Here is a 26,108-nt window from a genome sequence, read left to right as displayed (position 1 = left end):
GGGGCTAAAAACTAACCGGGAGGAAAGGCAACGCTACTTTCATCCTCACCACACACCATCTCACATCTTCATACTAGTTTGTAGAGGCCAAATCTGCACAGCACATCATGCTCCTTGAGAACTTACTAAACAAGTGTTCAACAAATCTGTGGCAAAATGGTCAAAAGGAAAGTTCTCACCTGAAAAAAACTCACAGAGCACTCAGACGTCTTTCGTATTACATCTGGGTGCCCCCTCTCCAGTACTTTGACTTCATTTCAAAATGAATCAAGAAAACAGGATATAGCAGAGCAGAAGCAAGAGGCTGCACTTATGGCTCCTCCAACGCTCACCAAGTCCGAACCAAAAAAGCCTCTGGGCTGACAAGCGGGTTCTCCAAAAATACCCAGACCCAAGGAGCCCTACCGCCTGTGCAAAGACTGGTTAACACATATTTTACTAAGATCCCCAACAGGTATCCCCACCGACCAACCTCATTGGGTTCATGGGACTTTAACAGTTCATCATTCTCCTCATCATCCTCACACTGCATAGGCTCGGAGGGCAAACTGGAATCAGGATAAAAGCCCTGTAGGTCAAATTCTTGCCCTGGACTACAACGGGATACCCAGTGCAGCTAGGAGAGCCTTGTTTTCTATCCTCAAGCAACCCTCCAGACAACTGCCCCAGAGTCTACAGTAACAGAGAGCGATACTCATTCTCTGAATCAAGTGAGCATTAAAAACTGGGGCTTGGAAAGAGAAACCCTGTACAGTGAACATCGCTCACGGGCAGTCACAGTGATCATGGAAGTCCACTGCAGCGAGACCCACCCTCTCCTCTCGGGTTACACTACCAAAAACCAAGCCATCTGAAATTTCTCCGGAGGCAGACTTTGCTCAATCCCCTTCTAAAAAGTCTAGGAGGGAAAGTATATCCAATCAGGAACTCGGAAACCTACCAGACCAGTTCCATGCCACACTGGAAACTCAAAGAGAATATCAGATGGAAGCATCAATGGCACAAACTCCAGCGTTTAGTAATGACCTCAAACCCAGAACCAGAAGTCCCATTCACCAAGGAGTACCAGTCTCTCCTTCTGCAGGGCATCCTAGCCCTACACTGGCCTCTCTGTCCTCTATTAGCATCAAGCATGATACAATTGACAGGGTGCTCCTATGTCAATCACAAAAGATGGAGCTTCAGATAGACCTAACCTAATCCATCGCCTCCAGCTAAATGGTCTTGGGACTCAGGCTAAGTACACTGAAAAATCTCTTTGGGCAAGAAGTGGTGGATCAACTCTGCTCATACTCCCCATTGCTCGAAAAATGAAGCTCTCCACCAGAGAGACTCTGGTCTCTAATGAACAGTGTAAATAGTTTGGAACGTGCCCTTGGAAAAATTTGTAGTGCATCCTCCCCAAACCAAACTCTTACACCCAACCCAATCATCATTAACAACAACACTTCCCCAGATGGGGTAATACTGGCCTCACCAGGGACTGAACAGAGGTCCCATTCTTTGTTAAATCAGCCCACTCATACCTTGGTCAGTATTGCGGCCTAACTCCCCTGAAGCTCAACCAGAAGGAGCACACAAGTTCAATCTCCTGAATCACCAATCCCATCAGGTAGCAAACTTTCAAGAACAGTAAAAAAGGTATTGGAAAAATATTTATAAAAAAACAGTGCCTCACAAAACAGAGATCCCTGATCACAGGACCTACCAGGGTCTCTCATGCAGACCAAGAAGATGAGTCCACTAAGCTCTTACCCATATTAAACACAGCCCCTAAATCAAGCCTGGGCCACATGATAGGCACAAGCATGCAAACCGGCAAGGAAAATTCATCGAGACCTTCTGCTTTCCTCTGAGACGTTTCAATCCAGACCATAAAAGGCAGCAGCTGCACTGATCTGCCAATGGACAGGGAAAAAACATTCAAAAGTGACTACTCTGGGGACTGGCTTGGATCAGGCACCAGCAGTTAGCACCAATCCACCTGGGTTCATATTGATTCTTATACCCACAATTGAAACATCAATAGCATCAAAGGCATCTAATGAATCTCAGAAACGTACTGGTGCACTCAGCAACATACTAGAAACAAAGCAATCCAACACCCCCAGTCACAGGATGGAAGGGGCGGCTCACAGAGGCTGTTTCTACGAGCCCATCCTCTGCATTAAAAAAACCCATGGTGGGCACCTATGGGATCTATTGTGTGCAGCCTTCAAACGGGAATGGGGTAAGTGTGCATCTATTCTTAACTGACACAGGGCACATACAGTAGAATCAAGTGCTTACAGAATACCCTCTCACTCAGATGCAGCAATTAGGGTCCCTCTCACCAAGGCCCCCCCCAGCCCTCCTGGCCATGCAAATAGCATCCAAAATACATACTGGCCTGTTGCACCCTGCAATCAAGCAAAAACAAATAAATGGTTTGGGCTGAGCGACGAGAATTTGGAACAAGCCCATCTAAGCAATGGGTCAATCCAACACCCGGTGAAAACAGATAGTTTGACAGCCACAACTAACATCGACACCAGCAGACCAATGCTCGAAGGCAAATTGGGGGGACACCCAGTCACACACAACAAATGGACCAACAGCTCAGAATTGGAGACAAAGCGGGCCAATTAGCGGACTCCCACATATCCAACTCAGTAGCTCCCCAGGCGCACCTTGCCCCGCAGCTTTCCAGCCGCAACAGGGTCTAGAAACTCAACCTTCAAATCAGGGGAATTCACATATGCAGGGACCCTGGACCACTTTGGACTGGCATTCATTCCACACTACACCCCCAAGGGTGCCACTGACGTATTAAACACGGGTAATTTGTTACGCTTGTTTAAATACATTTTAACACTGAAGGATCTTGCATCGGCTGAACTAACTTGTGTAATGATCGCCCATCACCTGTAAAAAGGTCCCTGGATGCCACAATCATCACATGGGAAAGAGCTGATCCCAGAGATGCCATACTAAAAAAATCAATTATAATTGAGGAATGGGGCATCAAGCTGTTAAAGCTCCACCCACCGAAATACCCCCATGCCCTACTGCCGTAGGAGCCCACTATGCAACACAGAAGTGTTCTGAGAGGGGGGGGGGTGAAGCGCCACCCATGACTGGCTACCAAGCGCATCAAAGGCAGCTAATGCTCTATAAGTGTTATGCACCAAAAATCAAAGAAATGCAAGATACATGACAGCAAGCAACAATGACAGGTGGAACCAGCTGGTAGATCCTCAATGGGGCACCTAACAGGACTATTCATAGCCAGCTCCAATCACTCTGCCTGAAAACTCAGAAAGCACCAACTGAGCAAAAGCTCATAGTCACATCATTGAATGTGGATTGTCTGAGGACAATTCTAGAATCAAAATCTGTGGTGGCATTCCTACATAAAAGCGATATTATCTGCCTACAGCAAGATCAAAGTTGTGCTCCAAAGCCAAACTCCCCGGCTTTGCAAGTGGCAACAATTACAGGCCTACCAATTTCTCAATAAAAATCTTCCTTTGCTCCTGATCTACTGCTATCACAACATACAGAAAGCACCAAGACAGCGCACAGTCAGTGATCTCTGTAGCCACCTAGAAGCCATCCTTCTTGAATTCCTCTCTCATGAAGACCTGCTTACAGGGAACGTCAACATCAGGGACCTGGGAAATCCTAGCACTGCTGCTCAAAATATCAATGGGGAAAAATGAACAGTTTTCTAGGTTCCTTTAAACTGATATCCGTGGAACTAGCATTCAAGGACCAGGATCACCACTACCAGTCCCACAGTACCTCTAAAGGAATCTCAACAATGAATTACATCATCCTGTCCAAAACCCTTGCAAATTGTCTTGCCAACATTGAGATTCCCAACAGGGGTGAAAGCAACCATAATCCCCTGACTCTAAATCTGTAGCTAGTAGTTCCAAAAGCAGCCAAATATCGCGCAGTGGACTCTTCCACATGCCCAGAAGCTATAAGGTTAGTCAGGAGGATCAATTGGAGGGCCACAGACGCCTCTATGGTGACTAAGTGGTAACACAAGGTGCTTATCAATCCCAAAAATGCACAGGGAGTCTTACAAAACAAGTGGGACACACTGGCGATATAGAACTTGCGCAAGGATGACACGCAAATTCGTGAAGCGTTCCATATTTTTTTACATTTTAAGATTCACAACTAGCTGGATGACTGCTAACTCTCTGAAAATTAACCCGGATAAAACGGAGGTCCTCGTCATCCCAACTATTAACAACTCCTGGGGTGGCCTGTTCTGGCCCAAAGAACTTGGGACTCCTCCATGCCCATCCCCAGTTGTGAAAAGCTTGGGAATCAAGATTGATGCAGAACTCTCACTAAGCCATCAAGTCTCCTCTGTGGTGGGCACTTGCTCGGGTATTATGAGGCAATTGAGGAAACTGGCCCCCATTCTGTCCACTTCTACCATGAAAACGATAGTCTCGGCTACTATTCTATCTCGCCTTGACTATGGAAATGCGCTGTACCTAGGTCTCCCGCAGAAACTCACTAACCGGCTCCAGGTGGCACAGAACGATGCTGCTAGGTTAGTCTTTAGCCTTCCTCGAAGGTCTCATGCATCACCTCTGCTTCTAAAGCTGCACTGGCTGCCCGTTAGACAACGCGCTGAATTCAAGGCCCTATGTATCGCCCACAAGTCCCTCTATGGTCACGCTCCCAGTTATATTAGGGATCGTTTGGCCAGGTATATTCCGGGACGCCTACTTCGTTCTACAGACGCTTTTCATCTGGTCTGTCCCCGAAGCAACTTGGCCTCCAAGGGCGGGCGAGCTTTCTCGGTGATCTTGCCTCGCCTTTGGAATCAACTGCCGGACGTCGTACGGAAAGAACCAGGCTTACTCCCCTTTCGAAAGATACTGAAAACGCTGCTTTTTAGAGACAGCTTCTAAGTTCCCTATGACCAGGACTGTCTTTATCGGGCTAACTTTGCAAATCTCCTTCTGTCAGCGCTAAGAGACCTGTCGGTATACATGCGCTATATAAATCTCCTTACAAATACAAATACAAACTTACAGACTTATTATTCACCACTGGAGCCCGTAAGCAACCCCCCTGCCAAAAGGGAAGGTTCAGCTCAACCGACCACTTAAGACCCTTGTTGTTACACAGAGAAAGCCAACATTTTTAAAATTCTATGACTGCTGACTGTACTAAGAAACTTGACAATATCCAGTGGCATGGCAGGACCAACCGCCCACCAGTCTAATGCTGCTCTGACTAACTCGTACCCATGCCTCAGATCAGTGATCCGTACCACTGCACTTTTTACCACCCTGTCTTAGGCTATTATCACTGCCATTCTAGCTTTCTAGAATGTACATGTTTTTGCTATAACCAATCTTGTTCATCCTTGTATGACTGACATACATATAAATTACTTTACTAGTATAATGAACTGAATCACTCAGTAAAAGTGGACTTCAATGGGTGCTGTACCGACAATGATACACAAAATAACCTTTTGTTATGGTTTTTATTAACCAAACAATAAATTTGATTCCTATATGAGTGGGCAGCCAAATGGCTTGTTTCACTGTACCTCATCACTAGGAATATCCTCTTTTTTCATTTTTGTGCCTAAGCTATTTTAATTACCATGATTATCAAAGCATCACCTTGCCTCAACATTTTCAACCCACCAGCTATAAGCATGCAGATGAAAAGGTACACACTTATTTAGATGGAGAGTCTCCCGCTTTGTCAATGTCATGACCTAAAAAGATGCAAGATGTTTTCTTCTGCTTAACATGCAACATTTAGAATCTGGTCTGATTGGAAAGATCATGTCTTACGGACTCTAGTGTTCTAGCACCATAAGAAAAACTAAACCATTTTCTTGAGTGAACAGACAGTACTTAAAAACATGATCATTTTTCTAAACACCATTTACATTTTGAGATGGAAGAAGTTTCACACATATGAGGCTGAAGGCTAATATGCATTGTAAACTTGCATAGGTCTATGTTACTCAGTCAATGTCTTTGCAGTGGGAATCCAACTGACACAATGAATGGTTAGTTCCTCTACAAATATCTATATTTGCGTTTACTTTTTATTTAAAGGTTTGAGGACTCATTTTCAAAAAGAAAAATTGCTGCTCATCTAAAACTTTATCTATGCTCAATAGATTACCAACTGTCTACACCTGTCTAAATTGGCTCACACGAACACGCATGAGGAAAGGCAGAAAAACCTATAAATGATTAGGTATATACTGAGTGCGTATTCATTTCAAAACTTTTTTTTACTTGGGTTTGAATGCATCAATGTCATTCCTTTTTTAACAAGCAAAAATAAGATGAAGGGTAACTAGGGGTTGAAATGAGAAATGGCACATTTCAGCAAATTTGTGGGGTGTTTCATGAACAAAGTGAACATGTGCAAAAATGTGGTTGTTCGCCTCAGTTTGCTGCCCCTTGTAATTGCCTGCACATTCATGGATGGAGGCCTGCGAGAAACAGTAGAGCACTGTCCACCCATTTTCAAATGGCCAACATGTTTTAAAAGCAACAGTGTGCATTAAAAAATGGCATTCGGGGAATGTGTTTGGGGTGGAACCTCAACAAATGCCTGTTTCCCGAATTGCAAGCTGCCACCAATCAAATGGTTGATATTGTCCTATTAGCACTTATTATCTTTAGCTTTGTGAAAGGATCTCAACATCAGGCCAGTAATCAGTCAATCGCTAGTGTGGGTGCCCCTTTCATGCCCCTTATCTTTGTCATTCGGAATGAGTTGCAAAAGGCACATTGAAAGTCGGAAAAACGTTTGAAACTTGTCAAAGTTCATTCTGTATATTGCGAATTGTGCTTTGTGGTTGCCAATCATCTGATTATGCAAATCAGAAGCATTTCAACCACAAAAGCATGGGGTTCATCGATTCTTGAGTTGAAAAGTGGTTGTTAGTCACAGTGTAGTTTCTATGAAGCATATTCCTTAATATGTACTTATATGTACATGTGCAATGCGACTTGAAAATTCAGATACATTTGCTTTACATTAAGTAATGTATGCATTCAAATAACCATTGTAAATGTTATTATTCACCCACTTGAATGAGTATAAATATCAATTGCACATGCATTTCCTGACTTCTTGCGGTGTAAGATCTCACTGATACCTACCCTTACGAAGGTGTGGGAAGCTTCTTGTTGTAAGAATGTTGATGAAGACATTAACATCTGTCCCCCTTCTATTCTCACCAGCTTCATACAAGGCCTATTTCAAACCAAAGCAAAATAACGTATTACTCCTCAGTATGGATGGGTTCAATAAAATGCATTTCTTGGTCTGTATTTAAGTGCAAAATCTATTCATATTGTGCTTGATTCAATACAGGTGTTGGCGGCTGAAATTTACTGTAAAATTAGGGTGAAAATTAATGATAGGAAATCTAACTGCATAGTAGTATCTGCTGACCTATCATGATACCAGACAATGATGCAAAGAACTCTTTTCCACTTGCTAATCCCCCTATCCAGCATTATCCCAAACCTATTCACCCTACTTCTCCCCCTTCCTTCATGATTTCCTCCCCTTGAGCAATATCCTGGATCGTTTTTAGTACAAACTTCTACAATTAAATCCAGCCATCCCATAATCTCACTGGCATTCTAATATTTGAACATTCTGAACTTTTCCTTGAGATTCAGGAAGAAAAGAAGTGAACTATCCTTCACATCCTTGGAAGAATTCATTTCCGTGTCCCTTGGAAGTCCTAAATGGAACAACATATGTCACCATTGATGACATTCTACAACATTCACATTGCTACTTGGCTGGAAAATGTAATGTAAGTAGCATTTATATAGCGCGGCTGCCACCCACCGGGTATCTTGGCGCTGAGATTACTAAAAAGGGGCACTGTGCGTAACTGAAATTTGAAAAGTCAGATCAAGGGGCTAAAGATTAATCTCTGGGACAAAGTCTAGTTTTCAATTCCTTCCTAAGCCGCGTCAGAGTGTTCATTTGTCTGAGCTCGATTGGCAGTGTATTCCAGAGTCTGGAAGCTACAAGACTAAGTGATCTGCCACCCAGTCGAGATTTGTTAAAATGTGGAATGCATATCAGATTGGCTGAGGAGGAGCGAAGGCTTCTAGCTGGAGAATACCAGAGGAATTTCCTATGTAGGAGCTTAGGCCCCATTTTATGCACTGCCCTATAGACAATACAGAGTGCCTTAAACTGAACTACCTGCGCGATCAGTAACCAATGAAGATCTTTTAGAGCAAGCGAGGCTGAGGCTCTGCATTGTCTGTTTAATGCAAGCTTAGCTGCGATTACTTGTATCATTTGCAGCTTTTTTAGCAAGGAAGCTGGAGCTCCTAGGAGTAGGGCATTACAGTAATCTAATCTGCTCATAATAATGCTCCTTACCACTTGAGGTCTAGCTGAAGCTGGTAGAAAAGGGAGTATTTTTTTTCGAAGAGCTCGGAGCAGAGATAGACAGGTGCTCGCTGTTTTATTCACTTGAGAGTCCAGTTGTAGATTACTGTCTAGTAGTACTCCTAAATAACGAGCTGTTTTGACAGGCAGCGGGGGATTATTTGCAGAGACTGGCCAGAAATCTGCTGGTAAGGGACGAGGAACTTTACTTACAGCACAGCACAGTACTTCCGTCTTATCACCATTGAATTGCAGAGAGTTATCTCTAAGCCATCATGCTGTTTCTCGCATGCAGCTCTGGATTATGCATTACTGGTTTTATACTCTAGTATCATTATTATTTGATTATTGTTTTTTCACAGTTTTTTGCAGCAGCACCTTTGTAGGTCCTGAAGAAAGCCTTGACATCTATTCTGGGTCGACTTGGCTGAAACATGTAGGCCTGTTTTTCATCCCTCACATGCAGTTTTATATCCATACTGCAGGTGCTCTGTTTTTAATCCTGGCAGCAAGAGCAAGCTAATAAAGGCAATTCTGTTGTTCCTGTTAGTCAGTTTTAACATCACCACTTTTCACAGTTTGAGATATATATTTTTTGTTGCGATGCGCCCTCACCATACCCTAACTTTGTCTGCATAATTTCTTGGATTTAGTATTTTCTAACTAGAGTAGGAATACAAAACATCCCTGCACTCCTTCCTCTCAGAGAGGAAGTTGTAGCCCTTGGCAGGACTAGGTGTTCCTGCCAAGAGGAGAATCCCAAATGATGAAGCATGCCACCATCGGTGGGTGAGGGATTTTGATCTGAAAGGGATTATCCCACGGTTTTTCATGTATGATTTTCCACAGGTTTCTCTGCTTGTTTGATTTGCCTCTCTAGACCCAAGGATTTCTATGGTGTATGTGAATAATTGATTGGGGACACAATCCTTTCGGGTCTTTAAATTTCCCTCGGACCCCCCTCTAAAATTTTTAAATTAGTATCATAGAGAAGAAACCCACACAGAAAGCCAACGGACCCAAGGTGCATGCCGCAAGTTACAAAATTCGATTCGCCGTATCGCAAAATCCTGCTCCGAATTCACGCATAGAGTTATTAAGGCAGAAACATGAATTTTTAACTTGGAAGATGAGCTGGCAGTTCAAAAGGCAATAACAGAATCAACACCGGCTTCTAATGAGGACACACAATGGAAGTAGACAATTCTCGAAAACCACCTCTGGCGCAACAACTTGAGAATCTTGGGAGTCGCAGAAGGCATGGAAGGCCAGGATGTGTGAACATTTGTCGGTGATCTCTTCTCTGAGGCTTTTCCCGAGCTACCGCAGTGGGATTGGAATCAAGAGATACAATGAGCGCACAGATTCCCATTCACACAGCGCGCAAAGCCAGGGCAGAACACCGCCAGACCCAGAGTGATCTTGATATCGGTCAATAACTTTCTAGCCCGTCAACCTATCTATGAACTGGTACACCCCAATAGAAAGAGGATGAGGAAGCGGTCAGAAGTCTTTGTAAGACCTGACTTTTGTCATCAGGCGTTAGAAAAACAGTGACAACTAAGACAGCTCATCACCTTATTTTAGGGCAAGGGAGCCCATGTGTACCTACTCAGCCGGGCTAAGTTGAGGATCATACATAAGGAGCACACTCTGTTTTTCAAATCAGAAGTGAAGGCAAAGGAATATCTGCAATCCATCACATAGGACCTAATAAGAGACACATACTTTGTTTTGATTTTTCATATCTTTATTTGACTTCACATTTAGCTATGTCGTCCTGCTTACCTAGCCAATATACTTCTCAGATCTTTATCTATATCTATATCTTATATTTCAGCTATGTCTTCATGTCTATCTATCTGTCTTTAAGGAATACTGAAGCTATATCTGAATGGGGAAGGGACTTTGGAAGTGAGGTTAAAGAATAGCCACAATCGATTCCTTAGAGTGGAAATCTAAGAGGAGATACATGTTTTTGGTTGTGGCTTTGTTATATTTTTTCTGACTCTTTCAGGTTGTTATACTTTTTTGTCCACCTTTTTCCATAAGCAAGCTAAATGCGCGAAGGGGGGCCTCTGGGGAGGGTTAGTTACTCATCACCGGGACCATTGGTCCTAAAGCCTCAGTGCAGTATGGGGTGGTGCAAGCAAGCTTGTTAGCCCCACGAGGAGGTGGGTGAGGGGGTGGTGAAGGGTGTGGAGGGGAAATTGGGGGTGCACAAGGGGTGGCAGGAAGAGAGGAGACTGGGTGGAAAGGAAAACGCAAACCATAACAAATGGAAGATAAAGGCTTGAAGATGTACGAAGCTCTGTGATAAGGCTATTACATGGAGAGATATAACAGTATATGATGGGGGATAAGATGACACTATCCAGATATTGCATATGTTCATTTAATGTATGTGGGTTAAATAACAATGTGAAGGGGCAACGGATGGCTGCCAAATTACGTGTGATGCAACCTGACCTGGTATGTTACGGGAAACGCATGTACCATGGGATAAGCTGAAGATCCTAAATGAGATAGGGTATACACTATTTGGCCTGTACACAACAGTCTCCTACAAATCAAGGGGTAGCAATTTTAGCTAAAAATAGTATGCAGGGCACAGGTAAAACATTGGTAGACAACCAGGGTCGTTGGGTGGTTATTGAATGTGCAAAGAGGATTTTTACTTTTACTTTGTGCTCAGTTTACGGGTCCAATTTTGACGAGGCTATAGTAAAGGAGGGTCACAATTTAGAACTGGCATCATGGCATACCCCTCTGATTCCCTGCTGTGATTTTATTATCCATATGGGTTCCAAGGTCTTCAGAAGGGATGGAAGTCCTATGAGGGCTGGAAGCCTAAGGTTTTAGGGCACTATATCCTTTGGTGGAGGATCATGAGCTGATAGATGCATGGTCTACACTGTGAATCCCAGGTCCTGGCTTCACGTTTTTTTCTCACCCTCGCAATAAATTGGTTCAGTTAGATTACTTCATTGTTTCATCAGCATTGCTTTTGAGTTGGAGGCTGGGGGAATTAACTGAGGTGTCAAGATGTAGATGTAGAACAATCAATTGATAGGGCAGAAAGGATCTTAATTTCAGCTAAATCTAAAAACACAGCATTTTAAAACCATATTTAATCCATACCACACCCCTGCGAAAATGCTGAAAAGGAGAGGAGTTAATGATGGGAAATGCTTCCGGTGCGGTGCAGACTCGGACGATATTTCATATATTTTTTTATATGTGTAGGAAACTAACTCAGTTTTTGGGTCATGCAGAAAAATTCCTCTCGGTTGGAATAAGTATTACACTATCTGCTATGCTGCCGGGTATAGTAGAGGATATGGTTGATGGACACCCAGCCTTTGAATTCCGATATCTGATTTTTATTGCAGTTGCTGTAGCTCATCTTTGTAAAGCCTCCATGTGGCTGCAGAAGGGAACCTCGACCTTGGAGATCTAGAGTTATTTTTAGCCTAGAAGATAGTTTTTATGCTCTTAAGGGGCACGAAAATGGAAATTAGGGTTACAGATATGGGGGCCCATGATTGAACATATAAAGGAATAATAACAATGTCTTATATAATCGACTCTCTTGCCCCTTTAAAACTATAAAGAGTCCAGGTTAAAGACAAAAATCCTTGGTTTAATGGGTCCCTAAACAATGAAAGGAGGAATCTGCGACTAACGGAACGGAAATGGAGACAAAACCCCTCCTCCCCCCAGCTAAAACTTCTTAGAAAAACCAGGAATGCATACAACAAAAGCATTTTCAATTAAAAAAAGTAATTCTTTAGATTTGAATTGGAGAACGCTAAGCATAGACCTCGCAAACTGTTTGAAATGGTAAAACAACCATCGAACAAACTGGCCAAATCCTTTAAAGAAGTATCAAAAACCCTAATAACCTGTGATGAGTTCTCCTCCTACTTCTCAGCCAAAATCGACTTGTTGGGTGATAAGCTAAACTCCGCAGCTATCATCCAGTCGCATCCATCGGCGACACAAATCAACTTATCTACACGCACCCGTAAGATAGCACCCAAAAATGAAGCCCTCTGGACCACCTTCAATCTATATGATGACCACAACATCTAGAAAATTCTATGACCTGCTCCCCTCCAACTGTCTTCCTGCAACCAACCAATTTATCTTACCTATCGGGACCTCAATAATCAACGCATCCCTAATGCAAGGTTCCATGCCGGACTCTCTAAAAACTGGTCAAGTCAACACTATCATAAAAAAAACACATTGAACCCTGCTGATCCGGACAATTTCAGACCCCTATCTAATATTTCCCTACTAGCGAAAATGCTTGAGAAATGTGTGGAACATCAACTTAGCCAACACATCGCTAAATTCAATCTGCTAGATGATTGCCAATCTGGCTTCAGGCCAGATCACAGTACCGAAACTGCTATTCTCCATATAGTAGATGACGCCCTTCAAGCCATGACAATGACAAAACTTGTCTCTTAATTTTTCTGGACCTTTTATATGTATTTGACACAGTTAACCATGAGAAGTTACTTGATCGGCTCGAAAGCAGGATGGGTCTAGGGGGAACCGTTCTTGATGGGTTTAAATCCTTCTTACGGAACCGTTCCCAAAGATTCTTAGTTAATCAAAATCTATCCTCTTCTTCCCCGATAATGATCGGAGTCCAGCAAAGCTCAACTCTCTCATTAACTCTTTTTAACCTCTATCTGGAACTTCTAACTGAAATTCTGCGAAGCGCCAACATCTCTTTCCATATGTATGCAGATGACACACAGATCTACATCAAAGTTTCATCCCCAGATGAGCTCGAATTAAAGAACGAAGCTCTAAAGCTTACTGTGCATTGGCTAGGTAGCAACTGCTCAAACTGAATGAACAAAAAACAGAATTCTTGCTAATATCCCCTCCCAAAAGCTCCACTGACATATTAGAATGGACCAAATCGATATCCGCTCTGAACTGCACACCGATCATAGTGGACTCAGTCAAGTCACTAGGAATCACACTGGACAAGAACCTGAACATGCATGCCCACATCAAACCACTGGCCAAAAACGCCAGGTTTCACCTTAGCTACCATAAAAAACTTAAACCTTTCCTCGACACGTCTGACCTAAAAATGACAGTACAGGAATCAGTTATCTCTAGGATCGAATACGGATGTGCAACCCTCTCTAGTCTGCCAAAGATCTCAAAGGCTCCCCTAAATGCCTGCCTCAACGCAGCTGCAAGACTCTTAACAGGCTCAAAAAAATTCGACCACATCTCACAGCACCTGAAGGCCCTGAATTGGCTTCCTTACCAAGCCAGAATCCAACTCAAACTTGCCTGTATTACACACAAAGTATTTCACTCTAAGTCACCTTCATATCTTGCTCATAAACTCGAGGTAACCCGGAGGAGGCAGGCACTCCCAGAGTACCTGGGATCTTACGCTGAAACCTCCCTTCTTCCAGAAGAAGAAAACTTATAACAGAGCTTTCTCTGGGGACGCACCTAGAATCTGTAACTCACTGCCGCCAATCATCAGAAGAATAACATCTCCACCAAGATTCAAGAAGGAAGCCAAGACTTTGCTAATGGGCGAATTCCTGCCATAAGTTCTCCCAGAGCATTTACGGAATCAGCGGCTTAGCGACACTTTACTGCTATTTATATAACCCTACCCGATTTAAGCCTCACTTGATTGCGCAGATGTGACCTATGCGGTCCTGGTATCATAGACAATGTTTTGCTTAAGGCATAATTCGTACCTCTCTGTAACTTTATTGGGCGGGGTTGATATTGTGCAGTCCTCCCTTGCTCCTGCTTGTATTTTCTCCCTTAGTGTACTCATGTTCGTTTGCTCCTAATCTTTGAATGTATCATGTTTTCTCTGTAAAGCGCTCTGATACCCTAACGGGTCATGTTCGCACTAAAACACTAAATAAATAAATACATTTATGTGTCCGCTTTTTTGTACTGTGCATGCAATGTGTTTTACCCTGTTTTACTCGTATAATTAATTTGTCTTAGCCACTTATGAATTCAATTTGTATTCACCCACGTTATGGACTACAATAAAAAAGAAGGAAGAAAAAGCCCAACACAGTCAACTATGACTAACAATCTTGCAATTGCTTCATAACCTAACCATTTTGCTGTCATGAGTGGCTTGTGGCTGCCTCCAAAGGACAGGCCTATTTTTGAAGCTCTATATATTAAAGTAAATCGGGAGGGACACAAAAGAGACAAGGAAACCAGTGCCGCTAGGGATCAAATGAGTCACATCGCTCAGAATACAAACCTTGTAAAAATGATATCTGACAGGCTCCGCTATCTTTTGGCTAGGTTTAGGCTATAGAAATTCGATTTGCTTAAGTACATAAACTTGATAGCCAGTACTCACATAAAGGTCACATCGTTACAAGTCCCATATATCAAGTCATGACTGAATGCCTCAACAAGATAACAAAAGCCATTCAGTTTACTACCAGTTCCTGTCATATAAAATCAAATTATTTGATTATTCACTACTACATTTGCATTTTTTAATAGTATGATGAAATTGTTTAAAGAAAGAAGATTACATGAATAGTGCAGACCAGTTATTGAAACCGCATAGAAGAGAGACAGGGACTAATTGGGCTCCTTAACAGTTCACCAAATTAAAAGTATGCAAGTTTAGTAAAAATGTGTGTTACTTGAACCACCAATGAACAATAAAGGACTTACAGGGAGCATTGCTAAGGTCTTCCTAACAACATCCTTATCACACACTTAACAATGAGGTGGGAAAGATCTACTTTCCATGGTAAGAGGTAATTTGCCTACTTGGCTCAAAAGGTGAGTTCTGTTGGGGTGATCCATTAAAAGGACACAGAATTCTAAATCATATGTGTGGCATGCTTCATTATAGAATTCTAGAAGCACAAATTCTTTTAAAAGATGGCCACCCTGGATGCATGCATATCTGTGGAATTTGTCAAAATAGAATAACCCCATTTGTGTATTGCAGCAACTAACCATGTATGTGTCAAAATACCATTTTGCCATAAACATTTGTTCTTTGGAGAACCTAATTGAATCTGTTTTCCTTTTGCTTCTTCAAAGAAAGACCTGTACTTTTTAAAGATATTTCTTTGACTTGACATTTATTTTATTGTCTGTGTTCACTGTCACACTGAATTAGAGTGTTAATCCTAGAGTAACCTGATAGAAAAAGCCCTATCTACTGCCCCTGAATACCACTAGTGTGCCAGGAGTGGAAAGAGAGTTTTTGGTCAATCCTAATGGAGTTAACTGTTGTCTAAGACAACTGTGAACTAACCCTGAGGTGCCGTTTAGTTCAAGACAACTGGCCTCAAGTTCACCTCTTACATACCGATCAAATGTATATCTTCAGGTGCTACAAACCATACCCCACCAGCAACAGATTCTGATGCGGATTTAGTATCTGGTGATGTAAAGTTGTTGAACAAATTGCAAGAATTTTTCCCATCACTTTTATGTGTTTCATGAACCACCCTAAGTTGCAAGTGTATGTAAGCCCAGACATGGGTCCTCTGCTCACTGTGCCACTGGAAACAAGCTGTACCTGGCTGGTGAGCCATTATCAGGGAGAAACAAGTCCTAGGTTGCTTGTGTTCTGGTTCCAGGAGGACCTGGAGTGACAGTTTGGTCTGGAATGTTCCCATGAGGATCAGGGTCAAGGCTGGTTTGACTGGGTGCAAACTGAGGTGGCATGGTGTGCAAACAAATGGTGGGTTTGGATGCTAATCCAAGCGATTACTATTGTTCAGACAAATTGCAAGCATTCCTCTCATCACCTTTTGTGTGTGTGTAGTGGTGACCATAATTGCAGAAAGCATACTCCCATGGAATTAAGGCAAGCATCAGACAAAGGTAGCCTTCCTTATCATCCGGACGCACATTTCTGTAATAAATCTCTGAACAGTTTTTATAGATAGTCTACTTTAAATAGTGACTGATCAATAGATTGACTTTATTGGGGCCTATTACAATCTCGGTGGGAAAGCCACCGACCTTAGGTCGGAGGCTTTTCCACCAAGATCATCGGTTTCAATTCCGACCGCCTAATATCAATACAGGCAGTCAGAATTTAAACCAGCCGGTCATTCTGGCTGGAGTACAACGGGCTCAAGGCGCCAGTCGGAGGCTGGCCCATAATCGCAATGCAAAAACAACAATTGATGGACAGAATGCAGAACACCCCAGTACAGAGATCTGGGCCTAAATCCATCGTTTTTTTACTCACCATGCATTTCCAGTTTGAACCCAGCCATATGCAAATCAGTCTTGACCCTGTGCCCCATGGGAACAGTCCAGCCCGAACTGCCAAGCAACGTCCTCCCTGGACTGGAAACAAGCATCCTAGGACCGGTTTCGGGGTTTCACCCCTCTTCAGCCAGGATAGCTTGATTCCAGTGGCATGGAGAGCACGGGACACACGTCTGAGCATACCCATCCCACTCGGGGTGACAAATGCATAAACAACAATTGATGGACAGAATGCAGAACAATGTCATACATTCACCCCAGTACAGAGATCTGGGCCTAAATCCATCGTTTTTTTGCTCACCATGCCATTCCAGTTTAAACCCAGCCATATTCAAATCAGTCTTGACCCTGTGCCTCATGCGAACAGTCCAGCCCGAACTGCCAAGCCAGGTCCTCCCTGGAGTGGAAACAAGCATCCTAGGACCGGTTTCGGGGTTTCACCCCTCTTCAGCCAGGATAGCTTGATTCCAGTGGCATGGAGAGCACGGGACTCACGTCTGAGCCTACCCGTCCCACTCGGGGTGACAAATGCAAAAACAAGAATTCATGGACAGAATGCAGAACAATGTCATACATTCACCCCAGTACAGAGATCTGGGCCTATATCCATCGGTTTTTTGCTCACCATGCCATTCCAGTTTGAACCCAGCCATATGCAAATCAGTCTTGACCCTGTGCCTCATGGGAAGAGTCCAGCCCGAACTGCCAAGCCAGGTCCTCCCTGGACTGGAAACAAGCATCCTAGGACCGGTTTTGGGGTTTCACCCCTCTTCAGCCAGGATAGCTTGATTCCAGTGGCATGGAGAGCACCAGACTCACGTCTGAGCGTACCCGTCCCACTCAGGGTGACAAATGCAAAACATTTAGGCCCAGATCTCTGTACTGGGGTGAATGTATGACATTGTTCTGCATTCTGTCCATCAACTGTTGTTTTTGCCATAATCCCAATGGACGGTGTTAATGCCGTTGGGATTACGATGCTCGGTTTCAGACCGGCTTTTCATGCTGGGCTTCCCGACATGGAAAGCCTGTCGTAAAGCGAGTTTGAGGGCCCCCATTAGGACCCCTTCTCTTTGTGGCCTCCAGTTGGAGGCTGAGGGGGCACCTATAGGGCCCCCCGTTCATGCTTGTACAATGTACGGTGCCTGCCACACAGTGCAGAGATGAACACAATCTCCCATTTCTCTATGGGAGCTTGTGCTATGGTCGGTTTATGGCTGCAGCACAAGCTCCTATAGGGAATTGGGAGCATGCGACTGCACCATGTGTGTTCACATCGTATTTCTACGGTTGGAACCTCCAACTGGAGGTCGGTCCGTTCCGATTCTGCAAAGAAAGTCGGTCAGAGGCAAATCCGACCAACATCATAATCGTGCCCATTGACTGTAGTGATTGACTATTATTAGTAGCCCCAGTACTGGTTTTAGCACTGAAATTGGCTTGAGAGATAGTGAATCATTACGCAAATACTTGATTTTAAATCCTATTCATGACGTCTCTTGTTCGTTTGTTTAGGCCTTGATTTAGACATTTAAACATGGATTAGTGGTACTACCCTCACCTAGGTGTCACTCCTGCCATTGCCATGTCACTATCCTGTCAAATCTATAATTATTAAAAAAAGGCTTCAGCAGTACAATCACATAATTCCAGTGGCCCTGCAAGGATACTGTCCTATTACAAATGCCGTTTTAATTTGTAGGAGACATTCAGCCTCAGTATTTGAGGTCTGGTAAAAAAACATTCAATTTAACACAGCCTAATTTCATTTGAGACTGTTAATTTATTCTTTCTTATACAAGTATAGCAAAAAGCAGACACAAAGCCATGAAAGACACTAAAGAGATGAAGACTGGTCAAAAAAAGACCTAAATCTGCTTCCCCGTTGTGAGTGTCACCTCTAAAATCTAAAACTGATCAAATCACAAATATAGATCTTATTCTGCAGTGAATTACAGCTTTACATGATTTGCAGAGAACCCCCAAAAAACATGTATATTATGCAAATGGACATTCATGGGTTAAGGAAGGACGTTAAGGATTTAGCTAGCAGAATCACCGAAGATGAGTCTCATATCAGCTGCCTAGAGGATGATAGATCGGTTTCACTGAAACTCAACAACTCCATTTGTTCTAAACTTGCCTCTCTCTCCTTGAAGTTATTGATCTGAAAAATCACAGTCAAGAGGAATCCCAAGGATATTTGACCTTATGAAGGTGTAGAGGATACTGCAAATTCTTGTGTGGAATTTCCTGTATCATAAACACATTTTTCTGTAAAGAGTTTGAAATTGGGAGAGCTCGCAGAATCCCCTCAGGCAAATCTCTTGCAGACTCATTTGAAAGTAAGAAACCACGGAGAACCATGATCTTCAAACCACTGAGGTATCAACACACTGAAGACATTGTCAAGCATATGAAAAACACCAATACCTAACCTGGGAAGAGGTTAAATTTGGTATTGCTCAGGACTAATCCAACAATTCTGTGCAGAAAAAGCTTTCTGGCCCTTAGCCAACAGCTCTGATCTCTATTCATTCAACACTTCTTTGTGGGTCCATCCTTCTTTAATATCATCTTCAACGAAAAACCCAGAATCTTCTCGGATCCAGGTATTTTCAGATATTTTCTCACTATTTTGGCCTCTGGGCTTTTATTTCTCTATAGTTGTTTGATGGACATGGTCAGCTGACCCAGTGCTTATTTGTCTTCAAACTGCGAAAGTTTGTACTGCTTGGTTAATTGGTTATGGTATATTATGTATATCTTTTTACTAACTCTTCTTCTCTGTATAAGGCTTTTTAAATACCTAACATTACATAAGTTTGGCAATGACGTTATAGTACTATCCCCATCTCATATTAAGGTATCTTTTGATCTCATTCCCATATGCAAACAGAAATTGCTCCATTGATAAAATGTAAGTTAAGATTAATTTTAGACGCTGCTTGGATATTCTGCAGTCATTACATACGCCATATGTTCCTAAAAGGTAATGATAGCTATTCTCTGGATGCCAGCTCTAGCTGTTCCAGTTCTTAGCAAAGGGTGGCTTGTGATCCCTAGGGCTTCAGCTTTTTTTATATTATGCCTATTCTTTCTTCTGTCCCTTATCTTGAATCCTCCTTTCTCTCTCCTTTCCTCTTTCTCAATCTGGCTTAAACTGGCCCATGAGAGCGCATTTATAGATACACCTTATTGACATAATAGTCTATTGCATTGCTGTGCTCTCTCTTGTTGGTGCCTATTTAGAACATCATCATCTTCTACCATTTGACCTCTATTGGATACTTTCTGGTGCCTACCTTGCTCACAATGATATTATGCATGCTAACATTACTGCAATTAAACGGGGTTTAATGCCTGAAATAATAAAGACCAGGCGAGATTACAAAACTCTCCTAGTGAAAGCCAAAAGAGAATGGGAGGAAGAACAATGGGCAATTTTTGCCGAAGCCCTAAAGAAGGGTGACCCAAAAAGTTTTTGGAAACTCATAGCCGTTAACCCCTCCAACTCTTATCCCCTAGATCCAATGATCAATCCTGACATCTGGGTCTCACATTTCAGCAACCTTTACGATTGCCCGCAGCAAAATAACACTGTAGTGACCCCTTGCCTTGAAGTGGTTAATGGCCCTCAAACCCTAAATATGACCAGCCCAACTTCTATTTCAGTTAAAAACTATACTCTTACATTTACTTTCCCTGAAACACTCAAATCAATAGAACAAACAGAACAATGTAAGACCCCAGGGATGGATGGCTTTCCGGGAGACCTTTTCCTCTCTGAACCACACATTTTGGCCCTCTATTTGAATGTCTTATCGAACAGCATAATAAAAGGGAATACGATTCAACCCTCATTGTAATGCGCCGTTATTATACCAATTTTTTAAAACGGGGACAGAACCAATCCCTCTAATTAAAGGCCCATAAGCTTACTTGACAATTCACATAAAATATTTTGCAGACAAGTCTTATTCAAATTAAATGACTGGTTACTACTGAATATTGTTTTGGAAAAGTCACAAGCAGGCTTTAGACTAAAGGTCAGCACATTGGACCAGGTCCTCTGCTTCGAGGTGATAACCTGGAAAATATCACCTGGTTGCGTGACCATCTATACGTCGCCTTTATTGATTTAGGAGCAGCGTTTGACCTGGTCCAGAGAAACACACTTTGGGAGGTACTAGCTGGGTATGGCATTCCCTTAGATCTATTGAGAATACTCAGGCTCCTACACGATACAGGGAACATAAGATAAGATAGAGATCTTGAATGGGGTCAGACAGGGGTGCGTTCTTGCGTCAACACTGTTTAGCTTATTCATCAATGGCGCAGTAAAGAGATTGATGGAATGCAAACATGACGCCCCAAGAGTGGCGGGAAAATCAATTCCTATATTAATGTTTGCTGATGATACCCTGATGATCTCCTGAACGGCTAAGGGCCTTCAATCTGAACTAAATGCTTTTGTTACTTTTTGCGGTGAGAGGGGCCTTGAGCTAAACTCGTCAAAATCAAAACTTATGATGATCAATACACACACAGGGTGCAGAGGCAGTTTGACTGTCGAAGGGCTCCCATTAGAGGTAGTTCACCATTTTGATTATCATCATCATCATCAGTCTTTATTCGATTTAAAACAATCATAAAAGACACAAACATAGTACATAAAACATAAATTTCAATAAATACGTTAAAATACATTTAAAAAAACATTAAACACTTCAATGGACTGACATGTAGTAATAAAAACACTTTTAAATAATCCCTAGCTCAGGGGTTAAAAGGGAAAACCCAGACACAGAATTCATTAAAGCCCATCAAGGGTACGCTTAATTGTTTTTCTCCGCAATGCCCATGCCCAGCCCAAATATTTTGCCAATGCGACAGAAACTATTGTTAAAGAGCTAGTGCGCAAAATGCGTAATGCCACAGCGCAGCTCCTTGTGCCGAGAGACTTGCACATGGGGGAAAGCCAAACGCGCCTTGGAATGGTAAATGCCGGGCAGGCAAACAGAAAGTGGGGAGTTGTTTCTATTGCAGCCCCGCATGCAGGGCACTGCAATTCCGAGTTCCTGGCCCACCTTCCAGTCAAAAATCTGAGAGGCAAGGAGCCAGCTCTAAACTGAAAGTAAAGTTTCCTATCGCCCACATTAGTCACCAAATCCCAGTATAATTCAAGGCTGGGGGAGTCTTTGAACTCGAGAAAATTCCCGGACATCCCTGTAGCTCTACTCAATACCTGGGAATCAATTCTTTCCCAGTATGCTATTTTAAGAGAACTTTTTGATGGAAACTGGGCAGTCGCTGTGTCATTCCATATCCCTTCCATACCCATGTCTTTTAAAGACGCATGTAAGTTCTTCAGCCACTCAATTTTATGGAAGACATCAGTTTTTATAATGTCCATGAGGCCATTAGCATAGTGGGAAAGTTCAGGAGTAGTCCAAAGCCTCCGCCAGTATAAGACCGGACGGAGCCTTGCGATATCCTTAATGGACCTCCTGCCCAGATCATACCTAAGTGGGATCAGAGGGGTGCTCTGAGGAAGACCAGTTATACTTCGAAAAAATGTATGCTCCACACTTGTCAAAGTCGCTAGCTGATCAAAACCCCAGAGCTCCGCCCCATAAAGGACAGAGTTTAGGGCCTTCGCTTCATAAACTTGCAATGCCGGGCTTATTGGTTTTGTGAATGACCTGCTAAATTCCCTGCTCAAGGCACCAGTTAGCTGTTTAAATCGCAGGGAGGCCATTTCAAGATGCTTGCGCCAGTTATTACTACTTGAGATTTGCAATCCAAGATACGTAAAATTGGTTACCAATTCTAGAGGTTGCCCATTCATGAACACTCTTTTCCCTCGGAAGCTGCTATGAGGGTTAAAGGCCATAAATTTCGTTTTTGCCACATTGACCTCCAGACCATGGTCGAGGCAAAACTCATCAAACAGGCGGAGGGCTTTTTGCAGACCATTAGATGTTCTGGATACGATAAGCGTATCATCTGCAAACATTAATATGGGGATGGAAACACCAGCCAACCTTGGTGCGTCGGTATTGACAGAAAGCATGTGATCAACTATCCCATTGATATAAAGAGAGAAGAGCGTGGGTGCCATAGTACAACCTTGTCGCACACCACGCTCAACCGGGAACTCAGAGGTGTCCTCATCTGCCCCACCCCACTGAATCCTAGCATAGTTGGACTCATGCAAACGCATCACCATTGTCAAAGTTTCTTTGGGGAGACCTAGCCTCTCAAGGACTGCCCACAACCGGTGGCGGGGAACAAGATCGAAGGCAGCTCTTAGGTCAACAAAAGCTGCGTAAAGACTGCCCTTCCCCAATGTCACCACCTTCCAATGGAGCTGGACAAAGCAAAAGACTTGGTCCACCGTGCTGGTTAATTTCCGAAAACCTGCTTGGAAGGGTGACAGAATGTTGTTATCATCGATCCATTCTTGGATTTGGTTCAAGACCATCCTCCCTACCACCTTCTGGATGGAATCAATAAGGCTAATTGGCCTATAGTTTCCTGGGAGCGTCCTATCACCCTTCTTAAATACAGGTATGATGACTGCCCCCCTCCATGATTTTGGGACTGGTGCGCCTGCAGCCACAGCATTAGCCAATAGGGTTATATACTTGCTCAAATTATCTTTATCATGGAGAAAAACATCCGAGGGAACCCTATCCTGGCCAGGGGCACGTCCACTGGTGACTGAGCATAGGGCCCTTTTAGCATCTTGGATGCAAAAGGGACCCTGGGAGAAAAAAGCATAATTTGGCACCCATGCAAAATTAAACGAGATATTGTAAGCATATTGGGGTTTAAAATATTGGACCCACTCTACCTGTGAGACATAATTAGAAGGACTATCAGGCCGCCCACCTCTGTCCCACTTAAGGATGTTCCAAAATAACCGGGAATCTCTACTACGACAAGCACTTTTTAAATCAAGCCAACGTTGCTCATCCCAGTTCTTTTTGGCCATTCTTACAGCTTTTTTGTATGCTAGCATGGCGAAGCGAACACAATCCTTTCCTCCATTAGACAGAGCTATCACCAGGTTGGCCCTAGATTCTCTGCAAGCACCGTCATACCATCTATTTCTCTTAGTTGGAGCCTTATTCTTGTTCCTCAAAGGCTTCATAAAATAAGAACCTATTTCAGCAAACAACTTGTCATGGCATTCAGTGACTTCAACACTGCCTGGGACATGGATTAGCATACCCTCAAGCTCAACAATAGAATCAGCTAATTTCTTATCTATATCGGCAATAGCCAGGATGTTATGCTCGAGCTCCCCCCACTTAAGTCTGCGCATATTGTTCGTTAAAATTACCTCAGAGAGGCACGGAACCATCTCACCGGCTAATAGGCGATTACTAGACCACCATCGGTGAGTTACACAGATAGGGTTATGGTCACTCTCAACTCTAGCCTCAACAACCATGTCTAGAACAGATTGCCATAATTTCAAGCTACATAAAACATAATCAATCCTGCTGGAATGCCGACCATTATCAAATGTCTTCGCCCCTTGTTTATCACCTGGCGTCCTCCCATTCAAGGCCCTCAGGCCATACTCATAACAGAGAGCATTAGCCTGGACAATAATCTCAGTCCACCTTTTAATTGGACTGAGATCAAGCACAGGTACCCCCCATAATTGATCTTGCACAGCGTCAACGCCCCACCCAGAGTCAGGGTCTAAGAGTGGTTCGAAGGTAATATTCAGATCCCCAGCAACAAGTATTCGCCTCCCACCTGAGTACTGGTCTATAAGGGAAACTAAGTGAGCCAAAACCTGGGAGCCCGTCCTATTGGGGTCTCTCAGATACAAGTTGTAGATATCCAGGTCACCCAGAATCCCAAGTGACACCCTGACTAGTTGGATATCCTCAGACCCAGTAGATATTGCACAAGCCTCAGGAAATACATCCTGTCGAACCCAGATTACCAGGCCTCCCTTTGGGCGCCCCCTTAGACCCTGGGTTGCGGGGACATAAAAATTCAAAAAACCATGTAAGAACTGGGGCTCACAGGACCAGGTTTCCTGGAAGAGGCAGACATCAAAGTTGCCTATATAAGCTAACCATTCCGGGGAGTCCATTTTTGACTTTAAGCCTGCAATATTCCAAGAAACCATTGATCCCCCCTCCCTTCCTTGGCCTTGAACGTGTGCAGGGTCAGCACACGACTGCTCACGTCCACGTTGCATTTCCCCAGACAGTTCAGGGGTTATTACATCTACTATCTCAGCCATCCCGTTAACAGGGGAGTAATATACATTTTCATTAAGCTTAGGCTCTCCGGCTGGAATACTTGGATTGGGGGATGTAATAAGTAACTGCGACCCAGATACCGGTCAGGCAAGAGCTACTGGATAGCACAGGTCATTTGCTTCCCAATTTTTCAGAGCTGGGCTAGATCCTGCAGGAATATTGGGATTAGAATTGTAAAAATACCCTAAGTCATGTACCCCAATTTTTGACTGGTCACAAGCCAGTCGAGAGTCACAGATATAATGCACTATACGACTATCTCCAAAGTTGACAATAATGGAGTCCCCAGGAACATCTTTGGGTCTTGGGCCTACCCAACTAACCCTTCTAGCAAAGAGGATCTTTCCATCCAAATAGTTTGGGAGCGGTCTGTTCCTATTTAGCCAGAAGGTGACTTTGTTTTTTAATTGCTGATACGATTCCGATACACCTTCGTTTAATTCCGGGACTCCTGTCAGTACAGCTACATAAGGAGTACAAGCAGGGGGCAAATGTATGTGAGCCCTAGACAATGTACTGTTTTTAACTCCAGATTCCAAAGTCCTTCCCTTGTTCACGCACTTTTTCCCAGCATTGGTACTGGACACACTCGTAGGGTTATCTCCCACATGGCCAACACATTGTTTAATAGAATTGTCAATAACCTGAGCCTTGGGGAGAGCAGCCTCAGGTGTAACCCCGGACATTACTTCATAATCAGGAGATACCAGCGGGAGAATAGGGAGGGTAGAAGACACCCCTAAAAGATTATCCCTTTCCTTGGTAGCTAGTTTGATAACATTTTTAAGTGAACAGAAATTGTCTAAGACAGTTTGCTCTAATCGATCTATCTTCTCACTAACCAGCTTAACCCTTTCCAGCAGAGGTAGTAACAGAGAACGGACCATTTTCTCTATCTGGGGAATCATATTACTCGATTGGGGCTGGTCTATATGCCTAGTAACATTCCCGCTTGGAGATAAATGATCTTCGTCCTGGGTCACCCCCATTGGAGATTTTTCCATAATATTAGGGTGTTTGGCCTTTCTCCCTCCCTGGGACATCCCTACTCGTTTCCTCTTAGGGTTGGGAGGATTTACAGTTTTTTTGCTAGCCCTTGTCTGCGGGTAGGTTAAAGCA

The 26,108-nt window shown here is 43.3% G+C and overlaps 1 protein-coding gene across 1 annotated transcript in view; it reads right to left on the bottom strand.

Annotated features, from left to right (window-relative positions):
- LOC146866036 (annexin A1-like) overlaps nucleotides 1–26,108 on the bottom strand; it is a 190,871-nt gene that overhangs the window by 14,707 nt on the left and 150,056 nt on the right. The window contains exon 11 of the mRNA XM_085640226.1: nucleotides 7,155–7,248. Within this exon, the coding sequence (XP_085496352.1) occupies nucleotides 7,155–7,248 (94 nt within the window). The remainder of the gene's footprint in view (nucleotides 1–7,154; nucleotides 7,249–26,108) is intronic.

Source organism: Triturus cristatus, chromosome 2_1 (assembly GCF_964204655.1).
Source record: "Triturus cristatus chromosome 2_1, aTriCri1.1, whole genome shotgun sequence".
Lineage (NCBI taxonomy): Eukaryota > Metazoa > Chordata > Amphibia > Caudata > Salamandridae > Triturus > Triturus cristatus.
Note: the sequence above shows the minus strand (reverse complement) of the source record. Positions and strands in the feature narration are given on the sequence as shown.